Source organism: Calidris pugnax, unplaced genomic scaffold (assembly GCF_001431845.1).
Source record: "Calidris pugnax isolate Ruff unplaced genomic scaffold, ASM143184v1 scaffold11, whole genome shotgun sequence".
Classification (NCBI taxonomy): Eukaryota; Metazoa; Chordata; class Aves; order Charadriiformes; family Scolopacidae; genus Calidris; species Calidris pugnax.
This window is the reverse complement of record NW_015090803.1, coordinates 4,123,693-4,142,128: the sequence shown is the minus strand read 5'-3', so window position 1 is coordinate 4,142,128 and position 18,436 is coordinate 4,123,693. Positions and strand designations below refer to the sequence as shown.

General features: G+C 37.6%; 1 protein-coding gene across 5 annotated transcripts in view; it reads right to left on the bottom strand.

Annotated features, from left to right (window-relative positions):
* SLC4A7 (solute carrier family 4, sodium bicarbonate cotransporter, member 7) overlaps positions 1-17,643 on the bottom strand; it is a 67,856-nt gene extending 50,213 nt beyond the window's left edge. For all 5 annotated transcript variants that reach the window (XM_014937748.1, XM_014937749.1, XM_014937750.1 and 2 more), the window contains exons 1-2: positions 17,506-17,643; positions 7,978-8,059 (exon numbers count right to left, since the gene is read on the bottom strand). In XM_014937748.1, coding sequence (XP_014793234.1) covers positions 7,978-8,059; positions 17,506-17,541 — 118 coding nt within the window. In that variant the 5' untranslated portion in view covers positions 17,542-17,643. The remainder of the gene's footprint in view (positions 1-7,977; positions 8,060-17,505) is intronic.
* Positions 17,644-18,436: the final 793 nt, after the last annotated feature.

Here is an 18,436-nt window from a genome sequence, read left to right as displayed (position 1 = left end):
TGAGAAGTGTAATCCACAATCTTGTATGCATAGCAGACGGTAAAGCAGCTCAGTAGGAGTGTCTTCCCACTACACAATGGAAGAGAGCACCATATCACGCTGACTGGCAGAAGCTGTAAATGCCAGACTTCTCATTACACACAGAAGTGAGTTTTTTTTCTGACGTAAAACCCAAGATGAGTCGGTAGTAGCAGTCATAAGAAAAAAATGCCCTGAATACTTCTGCCTGACACAGTCAACAACATTCAAGAAGGCATTATCAGTAATTACACTAGACATGCCAGTAGTAACAGCAACAGGACAAGCTTAGTGCCAGCTGACAGAGCTCCACAGGGATTTTACCACATTTGCTCACCCCTGGTCTTTGTGGTCCACTGCCAGCACCTCTCTCCCTCACCTGGGCAAGGAGCCAGCACTGGGTCCCTGTGGGAGGGGGACTAGCTGTCCTTGCATCCTACATCCACATCAGACCGCAGTTAGACCCCACGCTTTATCTGAGCTGAAGATGCTCGGTCCAGCCTGTCTCTGCAGCAGAGCTCAGGAAGAAGGATACACACCTGAGATAATCTGAAGGAGTTGTCTCTGTTGGAGGGGAGAACACCTAGAAACACCCAATTCAAGCAAAAGTCCCATTAAGATTGAAGATTGGCCCTTTGACCACTACTGAAGGAACCAGAGTTTTCATCCCTTTATGGATGCGTACCCTGTAAGGACACAAGGCTTCCATGTTCATATCACTGTGCATATCACATATCACTATCACTTCATAGCATATCAAGTACTTCAGAAGAAGCATTTGCAAGAAGGTTTTCCCACTTCATCAATGTGTCACAAATACATTCTAATTACAAATTTGATCCCTCTCTTACAACTGCTGCATACATCTTTAAATGGATCAGTTTGCCCCCAAACGCATCTATTTCCTGATATTTTAAGATACGAAAAATATTAAGAGAGGGAATCTTGCTTCATGTAACAGTTACTCCTTCAGATAAAAACTGAAACTTTCACAGGTTCTTTTTAAAATAAATGTTCAGAAAAAGAGATCTCACACTTTAAAAGCCTTAACTGCTGAGAAACAAACAGAGAAGTCATCCATTCAGGAAAACTTCTGACATCCATCAAGTCACAGGTTTAGCCAGTTTCTGAACAACTGATTTTAAAGAGATTTAAAAAGTAAGATAAATGTTACGAGAAGCCATCAAGAAACAAGAGGCTGCAGAATCAAGTAGTCACCTATTTCTTCTGCCTCTTCTCAAGTTCACTGAAAGTTTCATTTGGTGCTGTTTGGTAAAAAAGTTTTACAGCTGCACTACTTGAATAATAATTTGACATATGTTTCAGAATATAAAACTGCAGTTAGTTACCTTTTTATAAAATTTCTGATGCAGTCAGAACAGAAACATTACATAATGTTCTCTGGGATAAAAAGTTTGGAAATAAATGTTAGGACACAGTTTATATCATGAACTTTTAAAAAGCATTGCTTCCATCTTAGTCTATTTTACCTAAAATATTTATTTTACATCTTTATGTAAAAGACATTTGTTTTGAATGGCATCCATTTAAAAACAACTCTGTTTTCAGAAGAAATGCTAAAATTAGCATGCACGTTACCCAAAAAGGATTTTAAAGATTTAAGTATAAGCAAAGTTGTTGTCTGCTACAGATGTTCTCATGAACTCATTCAAGTTTAAATGCTGATTCACTTTGAAAAACCTTTACAGCGGGTAGACAATGTGATTGAACAGTTTTGTTTGGTTTGGAGGGTGAATATTTGATAATCTGGCCTTACTCATTCGAAATTTTAACAATTCAAGGGTAGCATATTCAGCACTGCCTTCTATCTCTACAGAAAAAGCAGATGCATAAAGAAAAACACTTTGCTGCATCACCTCCTTGAAAGATTATTTTCACTTAAGGTTCAGTATTTACATAAAGGTCTTCTACTTGAAATTGGCTACACGTTCCCTATGAGGCAAGTGACACTAAAATTATTTTTATGATTACTTACACATGTATTGCAATTCCCACGCAGAAATCACTTAAATTACTGAAGTCTACACTTCCTTTAAAGCAACACCTAGGTCGTAATTATTAAATAGGTCTAAGTAATTAAAAGCTGAGAATGTTTTCCTTAAAGCAAAATAGAATACTGTACAGATTTATACATTTTACATGCTACACATCTTTTAAACAAAAATAAAATCAAAATAGTAATACTATGGTTATTCTAATGAATGACTTAAAATATATGCAAAAATATTTACTTAGTTTCAGTATGAATAATACTATACAGTCCTAACTCAGTCAGCAAGATTGTAAAGTTAGATAACGTCGTCTTTAGCAAGATAAAACATCCTGTCAACAGCCATTCATCAACTTCAGCATGCAAAAGGGCTCCTTAGCTGATGAGACCATTCCACAAATAAGAAATTAACAAGTATCTCAAGGACACTCATTGAGAAGATCTGTAGAATACTGAGTAATTTGCTTCAAAGATAAGGAAAGTTGTGGTATCAAAACTGCTATTTTTTTTTCTTTTATGCTTATACAATTGTTTTCTAGCTAAAGAACGTAAATTTTGGGGTGCACTAGTATATGCTTCTTTTTATACTCAGCTCATTAGTCTACCATCAAGAAGTCTCACAATGTAAAAAGAAAAAAAACAGTCTCTTGTCCTCAGTAACTTCTATTAAGCTTCATTTGCCAGGAGCTTACAGTATGTCTTTCCAGTAATTTACAAATAATTTAACACACAAGTAAAAAATGTAGAATTTATAGTAATTTGTAAGTACTGTGTTCGGCAGAATCAGAATCAACTTCTAAAAAGAATGTTCTAGAAGCTAAAAATAACCCTCTACCTCCACAATCAACACTGCATCAATGCTGAAAATTGTGTCTAGTCACTTTGGGTGCCATATGGAGTTTTATGTCTACACAATTAGGTTGCCAACTTTCCCTCTCCAAAGGCAGTCTGAAAACAGTTTTGATAGCATTTGTTAAGGATTTACCTTTGCGATGAACACCACAAATACTAAAATAAGTTTAAGACAATTATTCTCTCTACACAGAAGTCTGAATATTGCATAAATAAATGGGACAAGAAGTCCTGAGGAAAATGCCCGTGGAATGTATAGTGTAGGATACCCACAGTAAAATGTATTATAACTAAATTTTCAACATGTAGGTTGAAGGTATAGCAACGCAGCCTAAATCAAAAAAATTCACTTAATTAAAATTGCATTAAAAATCATATTAGGAAAACATCCTCATTTTTTGGTGACATATAGAGAAGCACTGGACAGAGATAACATTTATTTCTGAAATTACAAGGACAAAATAATTTATCCTGCACCAGCTACTAGCACAGCTGGTGCAAATGAACATTTTGTTCATGTTGCCTATGACTTGGAGCATGTCTCATATACCTGACTAGTTGTACTGTATCTCAATAGACATGTTTTTGCTTGCTCTCAGTTCAACTCAAAATACAGCGCAGGCAAAATCTTTCCAATTTAGGGGTATCACTAGAGAGGATGCATGAAAGGTGGTCTGCAAGAATCATTAATGACTATCCTAAATTATTTTTCACATTTTTCTACCTTTTTGACCACATAAGAAGATACAACTTCATGAGAAATCTCATTTCATACCTTTTTGACCACATAAGAAGATACAACTACAAATTCTTTTTTCTGTTAAACAGAGTTTTTTCTAGACCACTAACAGGCCTCTTAAAGGTTCAAGCAATCATTCTGTAGTTTAAGAACCATAATAAACCTGTTCTATACTGCCTAAAGTAGTACAGCCTACTACTGAACATAAAAATGTAAATACCAAGCACAATTCTCAAGAGCCAGCAGCTACAATGTCCTGCTGTATTACTTGTGTTTACCTGCTTCTGTAAAACTTGTTTTCTTAAAGGATATTGCAGGAACTATTCATGGGGTTTTGAACAATTGCAATTTAGATAACAGTAAACCTGCCACCTGAAAATCTTAGCAGCACACGCTACTACAACTTGCCATATAAGTTCTTTTAGTTCCCCAAAGCCCTTTCATAATAACGAAATAATTTCTAACTACTCATAACACATTAAACTGTGAACACTTGTAGAGCAAGTTTTCCACTTAGATATACAATATTCAGTTCTAGAGGGGAAAATATGCAAGGTTATTTAACTACCTGTCCTTATCAACTAAGATTAACTGAAAAGCACAGATGTTTTCTTTAAGGAAAAATAAGGCTCTAAAGCATGAAAGTATCAGAGATAATAGGGTCACTTGAAATGTAAACACTACTTACACCTGCCACAGGATACTGTGAGAGTAGAGTAGCTATTAAATCATCTTAACTCTTGAAAGCTGCTTCTTGGATTTATGCCACAGAAAACTAGTCTACTGAGACACACACACTCCTGACCTCAGATTGTTTCTGGAACAAGACTTCTGTTGTGTATAAACTCCTTATCTTTGCTATGCCTGTAACTGGTCTGCTAAGAATAACAGAATATATCCCTTGTCCCTTAAGCTGTATCTAGTAAATGTATCCTCAAATCAAGGTGAAAAACAACCTACACAGTTAAAAAGATAGATCCAGGTAATATCAAGCTAAACGTATTAAACTCAGGTTTAAGAAAACCTTCCTTAAACATGGATCTTAACAGAAAATGCCTTTTACAAGATGGCATGAAATACCTCTGCTATTCTTGCCTTACTTGCACCTCCTGCCTTACTTTGTTATTACTCTCATTCATTGCAGCTCAAAGAGTCTGGCATCAAGTTAAGAACATTAGGTGCTCTTAAAAATGTTATTTTAAGATGTTATTCCCCTTTCTAGCTCTTCTGTAAACTGACATTTGTTATTTCAAAGTACGGCCTTAGAGCTTCAGTAAAGAGCAGTACCTTTATTTAGTACACACATAGTCTGCCCATAACTGAAGTTTACCAACTCTACCCATTTCTTTTACAGGAAGAGAGTTACAAAACAAGTTAGCCTGTGCCTAACCTTTCTAGCCTAAACACTGTCACTCCGGATACGTACCACAGTTTCCCAGCCACCATAAATAGCATGCGGAGCTTGGGAAGCTCTAACTCCAAGATAGATTTTCCCCTTTAGCATCTGGCCCTCTTGCCATTAGTATTTCATCACAGAATTTCCAGAAAATAAAACTATCCAATACCGACAACACCGAGAAATCTTTCCTTTAGTATTAGTAGCAATATTATGCCTTCTACACCATCAAACCAATGAACATGGGTTTGTACAGGCTTTAAAGCAGTTAAAAATCACCTGCCCGTGCTGGCTTTAAAAGGTTTAGTGCTTCACATCACAGCTGAACAGAATTAACTGCTTGCTGCCTCTCCTTGAAAATGAATCAACACACACTTCTGGAAAGGTTCCAAATTCCTAGAACTCCTTTTCAAGTCACCAGAAAAACAAGCTGGAAGACTGGACTGAAACAGCTTCAGGTCTTAAAATACTTACAATACCTAATGCTTGACTAAACATCTTCCTAAGCCTCCAAGACAACATTTCTAACTCAGTAATGAAAAATAATACTATCCATCCAGACGTTTTGTACTGCTTGCAGCCAACAATTCATTTTCTCCCCTTGTACAAATTTTAGTAACAGAATTAAAAACTAAGCCCCACAATCCTATATACATACTCTAATCATAACAGCTTATAAATAATGATCTCGTAAACAAACAGAGCTATAAGTTCACATAAATTTATCCTCAAAAACACCCAGAGTCTAAAGATTCTCTTTTGGTCAATCTCAGAGAAGATAACTATGTAAGTCAAACAACTGAATTATGTACTTCTCTCTTTCGTAAAGGAAAGAAAAAAACTTCTTGTTCTTACTTGGGAACAGTTTCCACTGATAAAAGTCAAAACACATGCAGTCCCTCCCTCTCCCCAGTCTACCATTAAAAAACAAAAAAGTATCTTACAAGTATGTAAGATAGTACAAAATATATGTAATCGCCAAAAATAATTCCTAAATATGTGTGAAAGTATGTGCCTATATAAAGCTTCAGATACGTGATAATCCTACTGGAACACACGTTCTTGTCAGGTACTTCTTATTAGTTATTTGTTTAATCTCTGTATAACCAGCCCTCTCTTGCATTGGGACACTTACACTGGGTCACTTGGCTGCAGGCTAAGAGTAAGGTGAGGACAGCCATGTCTCCTCATCTCCTCCTTTCATCACCTGTTACGTTGACTCAATTGGTCACAGAAGGTCACAGAAGCCTTAGTTTCACCTTAATTTATTCTTTGGCCGTGGGTAAAACAGGGGTATTTTCCACAGTCAGCAATACAAGTGCTTAAATTGCCTCAAGCAGCCTGAAGCCCCCACCTTCCCACCCAGTATCTTGTGTAACTACAGCTGAAGCACTCCCGTGCATGTGCTACGAAAGAGGCTGGGGAAGTGAGCTGCCTGCACGTTCCCATATCATTCTTCGTTCCCATATCGTTCTTGGTGGTTGAGGAATTACAGCTGTCCCTGCTGCACCGCACGCTACTCCAGCTGAACGCCTGCTTCCCCTTAACCCCTGCCTCCCTGAAAAACACACACGTTGTTTTTCTGGGTCATCTCCCAGAGAAAAACAAGAGAAGGAAATGGAGGAGGACACAGCTTAAATCTGAAGATTTAACTGCAGAAACAGACACGGCAGTGGTTTCACCACACGCCCAACCCCATCTAAATTGGTGTTGTTGCAGCCTCCGCTACTGCACCCTCAGCCTCATGCTCACTACCCTCCTCCGCTCAGCACCGTGTGGCAAGCAGGTTTCAGGTGCTCAACTGCTGAGATCTTTCTTATTATTTTCCTCTGTCAGGACTGTTACATTTTCTACTGGCTTAACATACTTAACCAGGCTTACGGTTCGGTCAGACAAACAGAAGTGTCAGTACAAGACAGAAAGCAGGAACAGCCTGAAGGGAGCAGAGCAGGAGCATGTATGACTGCAACAGCAACAAACAATTTTAATCACTTTAAACTGTCTCTTGTTAGACCCCAGTATAAGAAAATGGGACAGCAACCAAAGTAATCTTTCTCAGCTAGAAACTGCTGCTATAATGGCTCTCTGGCATTCTGAAGCAGCAAGAGTCGGTACCGTCAGGAAACACTGCTTAGTGAACCTACTGATAGTCTTCTGGCGTTTTGCAAATGCTAATTAAGCTTCAGATCATTCTACGTGAAAGGTGAACAAGTGAGATTTTAACACTGGAACTCCCTAGCTTTTTCCTCTGGCTTCACTAAATAGCATCCATGAAATCTTCATTTTAATCTACTACCTTTTTAAGTCAGTAAGAAATTGTATCTTAGATGAAATACCTGATTTTACATTTTGCTATAGGAAACTAACTCAATGCCATTTTTGTTGCTAAATGCAGGATCCCAAGTCAAATAATGAAGACTAACAGGATTCCATAATGCTTTAACTGGCTGCAGACTGCAGAATGGACAGTTTACAGTTTACCACGATAAGAAGAACTGTTACCTGTTCAAACTCTCAGAATTTAAAGTGCATGACCACATTCACAAGGATACTTAAATTTCAGAAAACAAAACAAACATGTCCCTCATGGCCCCTGTTCAATGAGTTTTGATACTGCAGAACTTGACATCATTCATGATGGGAAATTACTTACCGACAGCAATCAATTTTTCAAACCTACAATCTCAGACGCAAGCTTTCCTTGGAAAGCTTCATAAATTGGCTTTTTCTTTTAATATTTTTTCTGTGACAGATCTGAATAGCACTGAGCATTTATTAGCGTGCAGAGATAAAAAACAGTGCAGGTCATCTGCCGTTCACTGGTCTTATTCCTAGAATTCCATGGTTCCATAAAATTCTGATTCCTTTTAGCAATACTGGTTGCACTTGAAGGAAAATAGAACTTTAATCCCGAGGCAAAAAAATGCACGTTAAGCAAACAGAAAACCACCTCAAACTTACTCTCTAGTTCTTCTTTCTCAAAGTTTGTGTTGATAGTAGAGCTGATTTTGCCCATATCCACAACGGCTTCTTCATCATGACCCTAAAGAAACAAGACACAAGTTTAACTTCATAGAAGTTAACTTCATAGTAATCTTTTCTAAATCCCCATATATATTCTGCAGTTAGTTCTGAAGCTGTTTGTTGAAGTTTTCTAAAACAACACATTTTCACCTCTTAGAAACTGAGACAGAAAACGGAAAATCTACCCATCCAATTCTTCAAGAAAACACAACCCTGTATTGAAGGAAAAACCATAAATCAACAGATAGACTAAACACCATGCAATTTCCATTTCCAATGCCCTCAATTTTATCATATCAAAGATCAGGACATACATTTCAGGCGTGCAATATTCTTTAGTTTTACATTCAACAGCAATGAATCTACTTCAACAAAATGACTGGAAAACTTATAGGAAGTTACATAAGGTAATATCCAGAGATCTTGACCTCATTTCCATAGGGGACAATTTCTATGTAAGATTTTCCAGGACAAATAAGAAGCTTTAGTGAACCAAAGGTTATACAAAGGGGTTAAACTATGCAACTTGCGGGTCTCTCTTAGACCAACAGTTTTGGAAAGACCAAAAATAACCGTTTAACTCGGGTTTCAGACGACAGCTTGTTAACCACACCCCTATCTAATTCACATTTTTTATGCACAAAGTTAGAGAACAGCAGTTGCGTGATGATCTGTTTCAGATTTCATTACTACTGAAATCATACCACTCGTAACACAAAAGCACAGTATCTGAAATAGAGGCTCAAGAATGAGGCTTATCTCTGAACATGTCCCCTAATCACATTTAGCACATCACTCAAGCAGAATTTTAAACACTGTCTTTTGCTCAATCTTGACAAAAATAAACCTTAAAATAGCTGAACAGTAAAAATCTCTTAATTTCATCTCAGACTTGACATCAAAACAACATTAAAGTTGACTTTCTCCAAATGTTTGCATTCCTTAGAATACAGTGCATTTTTAACAGCTCACAAATTACAGCCTTCTGGCAGAACTGGTTCTCCAAAAGAACTGCCTACCCTAAGGGTAATGCTTTACTTTACATCTATGTATAACGGCAGGCTAACTGCTAAAGAATACTGTCCCTGCTCTCTCTGCTCCCTTGGGCACATAATTTTTTCCTTAAGCCAGATCTATCGATCATGAAGTCAGATACAAAGAGCTGAAGCAATGGGGTGGGGTTTTTTTGCGTTTTTAAACAACTTAATTAGTCTTCCATTGGATCAGTTCACGAAATTGACTTTTCTTGTGTCTGTATGACAGCTAGATCCACCACAAATAAATCTGTTTGATCTCTGCTTCTGGCAGCTGCCCACCAGTGCATTTACATCGATCGACATAGGATCTGTGATAATGGTTTCATGATGAAAAAATGGAAACCAAAATCAGGAGTCTTACAGGGACAGGGAATCCTAACAGCATTGACATTCACCTAAACTTTCATCTTAGAATTACTCAATAATGCAATGCCTTATATATAAAACAGGTTTATCATCTCAAGGGGAGGTGACAAAGATGAAAAGCAACATACCTGTGTAACAGCTACAACCTAAAACATACTGTATGAACACCCACAAAAAATAATGAACACTTAACTCCTTAGTCTTAATAAAACACGTATTAACTATAGAGTATTGTGCGCACATACATAAAAAACCCCTCCAAATCTTTCTTTGACTATTGAGGAAAGTTGGTTAAAGAATATGAAGATGACAAACGGCACATACAGGGAAAAAAGTTTCAGATGCAGTTTAAAAAAAGTTAAATGCAGTTAGACCACATCAAAAATAAAAGCAGCTGGCACTATGTAAATAAACAAGATACAAGAGGCAGGAGTGTCACATGGCAGAACAAACTCCTGAAAACTAAATAAAGGTCGATTCTGAGCTGTGTCCCTAAGAATGAGGTTTTCAAGAAAGGCATTAACACAGTAACATAACTTTGACTACTGCTGCATTGCAGAACCAGAGTATTCCATGCACATTAGAAAAATCAAATTTCCTGAACACTCCAAACAGCTACAATTAAAAAAATCACGTGACTAATCCAAAGTCATATCTGATGGGCAAATCTGTGAAAATATTACAATGATCTACTAATAAAGAAGTGGCAGAAATTTAGAAAGTGTTATGGTGATAAGATGGAGAAAGGGGAAAAAGTAGTGCACTCCTGTACCCTACACACCAAAATGGAATTAAAGAGTCCTCTAGGAGATGCCTTTATAATGTAATCAGCCTCTTGTCATCTCTCTGATAGCCATTCCAGAAGTAGTGAAAAAACACAGTTGCAAAGTGAGTCTGGGCTCTTATCTTTACTAAGGATGGATTTTTCCAACACTGCTTGGGAAAGAAAATTTTAACATGCATAAACCCAATAGCGGGTCTCTACGCAGCAGCATTAATAAGCTTAAGTTAACAATCTTTTGAGGCACCAAGTAAGTACAGCAAAACATTTAACTGCATTGGTAGGGCCATAAAACTACCAAGGAGGAGTCAAGCATACTTACTTTCCAATTTACCTCAGTGACACAGAAATAGAAAATTATAGGACTGTAGGACACTCCAGTTCACTGAAACAGATATACACACAAATCCTGCATGTTACCAGAAAACTCAAAATAGAGATGGAAATAGATGAAGTACTGCAAATCCTCTAAATTATCTCAAGTGACTCATGAGAGAAGAAAAACCCTAATATTAGGAAAACTGCTATCAAAATCTCTTCAATTAGCTTCATGGTTAAAATATTCTCTCCCTAACTTCCCCCCTACACCCCATACCCAAGAGTCCCTTTAGGACACTTGGAAGCTTGCCAAACACACAGGTTTTGAGCAATAAAGGAAGACAGAGTTTTTCTCCAGGTTATACAAACTATTGCATACCAGTAGAAAATTACATACACATCGCGGAAAATATACATGCAAGAAAAAATTTTATCTCCCAACAACATTTTGAAACTGTACTTGCTGTATGCTTTATACCATATATTATTAATATTTATAACTCTTTACTATATTAAGAGGTACTTTGCCAACCTTATACATATAGAAGCAGCCTTCAAAACCACATCATGTGAAAGTAACATGTCTTCTGAGATTAGATTACAGAAAGGCATGCATACCCTTGCAAACTGCTCTATCACTATCTCAAAGTACTCAACATATGCAAAGACTCTTCCAAGAATAAACCATTAGCAACCACAAATATCATACATGAAAAAAGCATATCATTTACAGCCTTTGTTTAGAAAAAAAACCACAAAGCATCATTTTAACATAACCATTTGTGATGCCAATAGCAAATCCTACCATTAGATACTTTTGCCTTAGGTCAGGCAAAAAACCCAAAATACTCAAATATGCTATAGAAGTAATTCCAAACTACAGCCTTTTCCTTACTAAAAATAAAGTCTGTAGGGCATAGGTTTCCAGTAATTATAGAAGATTTACCATGTCAGTTTAAGGCACAAAAGTGAGAAAACTGTTTAACTGCTGAATCAAAACATATTTCCATCCTAGTTATCTTTTACTTTCTGAATATTTTTACATATATAAACAAAGAGCGGTGGGATGTTTTAAAAACTCGTCAACTTCTGTTTTTAGACACAGAGAATGACTTCAACTTAGAGCAAGCACTCCTTTGCAGTTTACCATCCATTTCATGTGAAGTTTCACGTGCAATATTCCCACAGATGCCCAAAAAACAGCTGATAAAGACGAGCCCAAGTAACATTGAAGACTAACTTGGAGCCCACATAACTTCTCTTTTCAGTCAACTGAAAGAACAATTGAGAAGGGAAAAAACACAACACAAGTAGCAACCAAGGTGTCCCAGGGAGAGATTAAGCCTTCGCCTCTGGTTTGCTTTTTCACAAGGAGGACATGGTCATTTATAAAAACATTACAAATCCAGATCACTTTAAGGAAAAAGAAAGAAAAAAAGAAGAAAAAAAAACACACCACAAAATCCTAGCACACTGTATCAAAATGCACTAAGCATACTTCTTCCTAACACCAAATTTATTGATACTCACAAACATACTGCACAACCAACCTTCCAGTAAAACCTTCATATTCAGCTAGAGATGCCTATATATACTACAACATGTCTTCTCAGCTTTCCAATTTTCCCAGCATGAAAATGAAATCCCTTTTCAACTTTTGCAGAGCAGACAAGACTTTCAAATACTCTTGCCCTACCAGCATCCCAATAGCATGCCTCTTGCCACCTCAGATTTTTAAATGCCTTTCCCTCAGTCCAGGAGAAAAGAGCAATTCTCCTTTCATTACTGACAAGTCAATAGCCAGAAACTGTTTAAACTTTATTTACCTTCTCAAACATTTGTCTTCATTTAAGGCAGTACACTTTTCATATCTAATATAGTAATGCTACACGTTTTTTAAAAGTAGTATTTTTAAAAGTCAATCCTAACTTGCATGAATAATTAAGGAAAGCACTGAAATTTGCAAGAATTAAGTTGTCAGCCTCCAGAAGCATGTGTTAGTTACCGTCTAGTGGACTGGCACGAATATGACGCACAGAATATTACATCTAAAGGAAACTTTCCACTGTCATCTGTACAGGCTCTTCTCACCATGCAACTGGCCTAACCTTATGCGGTCACATACACATGACAGACTTAAGATGGGCACGCTGCCAGAGTGCATTACTGAATAACCGCTTCCAAGAGATATAACTCGCTAGCAACACATTTCTAAGGTACTTGAAATGCAGTTCAATCAATTCATCCTAGTAACAGTGATCGTACAAATGGCTGATACAGTTAACTGTAAAATTTTGAAATGCAAAACCATACAGTAATTGTGGAGACTAATTTGAGCTCAACATTTAAAACAGTTACTTAGCTAAATCAATGTTCATATGCTCCATTTACATTCCCTTGGCCCAAAGTTCTTCCCCAACAGAGCTGGGAAATTACTTACAGCACCAGCGATAGCATAAGCGTTCGTGGGGATAAGCAGGGCACAGGAGAAGACAAAAATTAACAAAAAACCCACGACCACCACCACTATCCCCCCTCCCAAAATTACATTACCACTTCCATGGCACAAAGAACCTTCACTGCAGCATTGCTTTAAGTAGATGCAAATGCTAGAAAAAAAAAAAAAAACATCACCATATGAAAACAAAACAAAAAACAAGGGGGGGGGGAGGAAGGGGGGCATTCACATCTAGTTTTTTCCCCTCATACATCTATCCATGGCCAAGAGTTCAAGACTTCTAATTTTGATATTATTCTATTACAGCTGCCTACACCATCACAGTGAACATACATATGACTGTAATTATATCCCATCCCCTCTGGCTTGAACAGAAGGCAAATACTTCCCTGCTCCTTCTCACAAGAACTCACATCTCTGCCTTTGTACAGTACAGTCACCAGATCTGGCAGATGGGATTCAGCTTTTGGGTTGGAACGTGGCACCAACAAACCATTCTTCTCAAAACATGAGCACACGCTCACTCCTTACAGACCTAACTGGTAAATATATATAGCATGCTACTACAGATTTATATAAGCAGATCAACAGCAGATAAGTATACGCAGTGTACTTTGCTCTTCATACTTTCAGCATCAGTACATACGAGCACTGAAGCTGGATCAAACCATCTGTCTTGAAGAGGATACAACACTAGGGACCTACAGGAACTTCCCAACAAACTTACAAATCAGTGCAAACAGAATTCAAAGCAATGGTTTGGCCTAGACCTAGGAAGCATAGTCAATGCAGTACTTCTGTCATCAGCCCTCCCTTCACTGGATGTGCGTTCAGAAGATAGATAAGATAGCCATCAAGGCTCCAGTAAAAAAAAAAAAAAAAAAAAAAATTAAATAAAAACAAAATACCAGTATTGCTCTGCTTGGAAAAAAAAAAAGTTTAACTGGAAAAAGAAATGAAAAACTTTATTTTGACCACAGATCTCAAAAATAACTGAGGAGGAACCACAAAATCTGATTTTGAAACAGTTTTCCAGGTATGTGTATGTAGATATATACAGTATTTTAAAAATGACCTTTTTTTATAGATACATACACACACAAACTCATCTGTTTTCTCACATAGCTACTGAAATACATTGTTCAAAATAATTAAGGAACCAGTAGGGAAATTCGTGATTCGTTTTCACAACAGCATTTCCCAAGCTCTTTGTTTCAGAAGCCTATAATTCTGTTCTAAGCACACGTAATACTCCATGGAGTCAGGAAATAACGTACATCTCTGATTTACAGAATGCACATACAGCCCCTTCTCTATCCATTCAGTCTCCCAGAACCACAAGCTAATAAGCAGTAATACTTGGGGGGGGGGGGGGGGCAGAAATCAGACAAGATCAGTGTTACCTCCTAATTTTGTAGGACTACAGGTCTAACAGTGACAGCTACCCTGGAAGCACTAAAAAAATAAACCAGAAAATTAGTATATTTGTTAATGCCAGCTGTGACTATTGTATGCAGAGTTCAGTGACAATCACAGTACGGCTGGCGATCATCAGGACTAGGTCTACACTATAGCTCTCCCACTGCTACCGGTACAGAGCATCAAGTAGCCTTTCTTAAGGGGGAGTAAACTACGAAAGGCTTTTTGACATTGCTCACCTGCAAGAACAACTAACAGCAGCACTTGGTAAGTTCTAAATATATTGTTTTACTTCTCAGTCAGACTGATTCTGCTTTTAAACCAGAGGTAAGATGAGCCTATGGTGGGCAGGAGGGCAGGCATCTCCGGTTGCTGCCTCTTTGAAGGACAGCCAGAATATGAAAAAAAAAATATATCAAAGTTCTTTCTAAATTGTGAAGATATTATTCAGCCTATTAAACAGTCTTTAGCTGAACTGCAAAGTAGTTCTATAAATGCATTTGAACTTCTTTGGGCACAGTATTGGACTACACAACAATACTGTATCTTCAGAAGTTGCCAGAGTGATGAAACACTACCAGTTCTAAATCAAGCACATCAGCCTAACAGCCAAGGGAAAATGCACCAAATATAAATGGGCCCTGTCTCACTTCGTAAGCATACAATTTTTAGCTGGCCTTGCCTCTAAATATATACAGATGAGAGTAAAATTAATAATAATTCACAAACAGAACACTCGCCAGGTTTAAAATAGGAGGCATACCATATTGATAGGTTCCCCCTTGGTTGTATTTGCTATGGTCTCATTTGCACAGGAACTGCTGCTTTGCAGATGTTATGGGGTTTTTTTGTACTATCATAGCAGTGGACATTGCTCAAGCACTACAGACTCCAGTACAGCTCAAGGTTTTGGTGTCACTCCCACTCTCCCCCTTTTTTTCTTGTGAATTTCATCTGTAGTTATACAATTACTATTTTACACAACTATCCTCATATGTAAACAAAGATCCCTCCTAGTCAAAGCAATACTCAAGGGCCTCACAAGAAGGTTTGATGTGTAGATTTCAGAAAGACCATAGCTATAATGAACGAGATCAGGAATACTTTTTCACAAGGAGAAGTTTGTCCAGCCTACTAATCCTCTAATTAACTGCTCAGCTTACCCTACTATATACATTTGACCAATCTCCTCCTAAAAGACTTAAAAAAACCCACAGGAGCTACACAAACCTTAGTTTGGACAAATGTGTCCAACAGACATCAACAGATTTCAGTAAGACTTTCCAGAAGCTGCGTTTTACTTTTCCAAAACTGTACACGGAGGACAGTAAAAACAGATATGTATGCATGGTACTTAAAAAAAAAAAAAAAAAAAAAAACAAAAAAACACAACCAAACCCACCACACAACAACAAAAAAGAACCCTACTACACTTCTGGAAAAAAAGCAGTTCCAAACACATTGGTTTTATTTCAGGGGTTCTAGCAGTCAACAATCTGGTCACTGTTACACTGAGCACCACAACATGCAAGACAAGCCATGTCCCAGACAAATCACACACCAGTCTTTGGAAACAGCAAACACAAAGTGCTCGTGTTAATCAGAACACAACGTTAAAATGGGAGATAAAGTTAGAAAGAACAGGAAGAATAATTACTGACAAGAGACCACAGTAATGATCAGCTTGTCAACTAGAGCACACCACAGCAATTCGTTAAAAAAAAAAAAAAAAAAAAAAAAATCGGGTGAGAACAACCACAAGAAAAAAGGATGGCTTGGTTAATATTAAGGCATGACTAAAATGCAAGAGAATATTCAATTAAAGTTAGAAGCCTCGTTTGAATTCAACCCTAGTGTACTGCAAGCCAGAAAATTTACAACCATGCATAAAGTTAGCAAATAATGTCACCAATCCAACACAAGATATCAAGTTGCATATCTAACATTATAGTAGTCATTTTACAAAGTTGCATTTTATCACTGCCTCACAGCACTATATTTCATTCAAAAAAAAATCATAGCTCCATTCACTTTAATTACTAAAATTACAGTTAGAAAAAGTAGTAGTAGTAGAATCTTTATAACTAGTCACCTCAGATCTTTGCCTAGTCTTCTAGGCATATGCACATCTGATAAAGTTCTGTGTCCAGAGCTGAACAAAGCACCACAATGAAAATCAAAAATCAATCACTGTCCTACCACTGCAATCAGATGCATTTTAACATGTCTAAACGAAACTCTTACTTTTTATGCTCACACAAAGAAATAGAAAATTTAGTGGTAGTCTTATAAAATTTAAGTAAAGCAATTCAGGGGTCTTTAAAGCTTTAAGGCTTAGGAAAATTCTATCCCATAGATTTTAGCTTCCAGGGAACTCTAAAGCAGTAATCCCTGCTACACACTGCATTGCAGTTAAATATCAGTGATAAAGACTACCCATAGAAGAGGCTAAGCAATAGCTTGTTAACACTAATAATCAAGAGTTCACTGCTTCATTGTAGAAATCCCCACAAATGGAGTTTTGCAGCTATGCCACCCAAGTCTGAAGAAAACACTATCTCCATCTATCTCCATGAATGCTTTACCTCAGTTAAACAGCTCATTAGGGATGTTTTTTTTGTCTTGGGGTTTTCTTGGTGAAAAGGAACAATCAATAGGCTATTTCAAGATCTTTCCCAGAAAGAAATACTCAAAGCCACAGCTGATAACATTCAAATTAAGAAAAGCTGGCTCAAAATAACGAGGGGGGAGGGGGAAGAAAAAGAAAAAAGAGGAAACGAACAAAAAGACACGCTCAACCACTCTCAAAATCTGGTAGTATACTCTCGAGATTATAGAAGCACATTTTCTTTCCGAATTAAGCCATTTACTACGATTAAGCAATTCTAACTACACAGAAAACATCTTCTCTAATACAGAAATCTCTATCTCAAGTATTATTTCGATCACCAGATTTTTGAAAAATTTCTTCCACAACTAGTGAATCTAACATAGTAGCATACCATTTTAAGACACAGCTGCTAAATATCGCTTGCATCAAAGCACATTCAAACCATTATTAAGTTATACAGCTGCTATTTACATACAGGTTGCATTTTCCTCCCTGGACGAGCTCCTTCCATGCTGATGTGCAGAAACGGAGAATGCCCTTGTCCGAGACCCTGCAATGAACCTCCCAAGAGATCAGAGACTGCGCATACATGACTGCTTTAGCTGGCTCTGCTTGACACAGATGTACTCCAGGAAGCGGCTCCCCGGCCCCGCAGCCAATCGCTCCCTCGCCAGCCTCCCATCTCCCAGGCCGCCCATCACAGCTACCGCGGGGTCGCACGACAGCAGAACGGGCAAGACGGCGTGCCTTCGACTCCAGCTCAGACAATACCAAAAAAGGAGCTGAATCGGAGTTCCAGACTTAACATTTTCTGCATCGACAGCAGCTAAGAACAGCTCCAAGGTTCTATTTTCGCTCTGATCCAAGACTTCATTAGCACTACAAAATGAAAGCACATTTGTACCTTGGGTCCCAGAACAGAACAACCCCAAAGTCAAACATCTGCTAAGTGTGTTTATAGCTGTGTTATCAATCTTTCACTGAATACTGACTCCAAAACATTCAACTTTTTTTTTTTTTTACATAAACCATATATTCTTGTTTCCCAAATTAAACCAGGGCTTACTAAGAAATCCTCAGTGTTTTTTTTTCCTGTTGAATAGGTAAAAAAGCCATACTGTTAGCTGCCAATAATTTCACATGTCCTTCCAGAGTAAGATGGCTGTTTCAGATATGATACGAGTAGCTATGCTTTTTCCTTGCTTAAGCTAATCATAGAAAAAACACAGCCTCAACTCCAGCAGATCAAATTCAGAGATTCATTTCACTCTTCCCCTCTTCATCACCAACATACCTTTATCTCCTTGTCCCATCATATAACATGAAGGAAAACTGGCTCTTTAAGGCATTATCCATAACTTAACCTTCATGACATGACACTGCCTTCCTTGTTCTTTTTTTTTTTT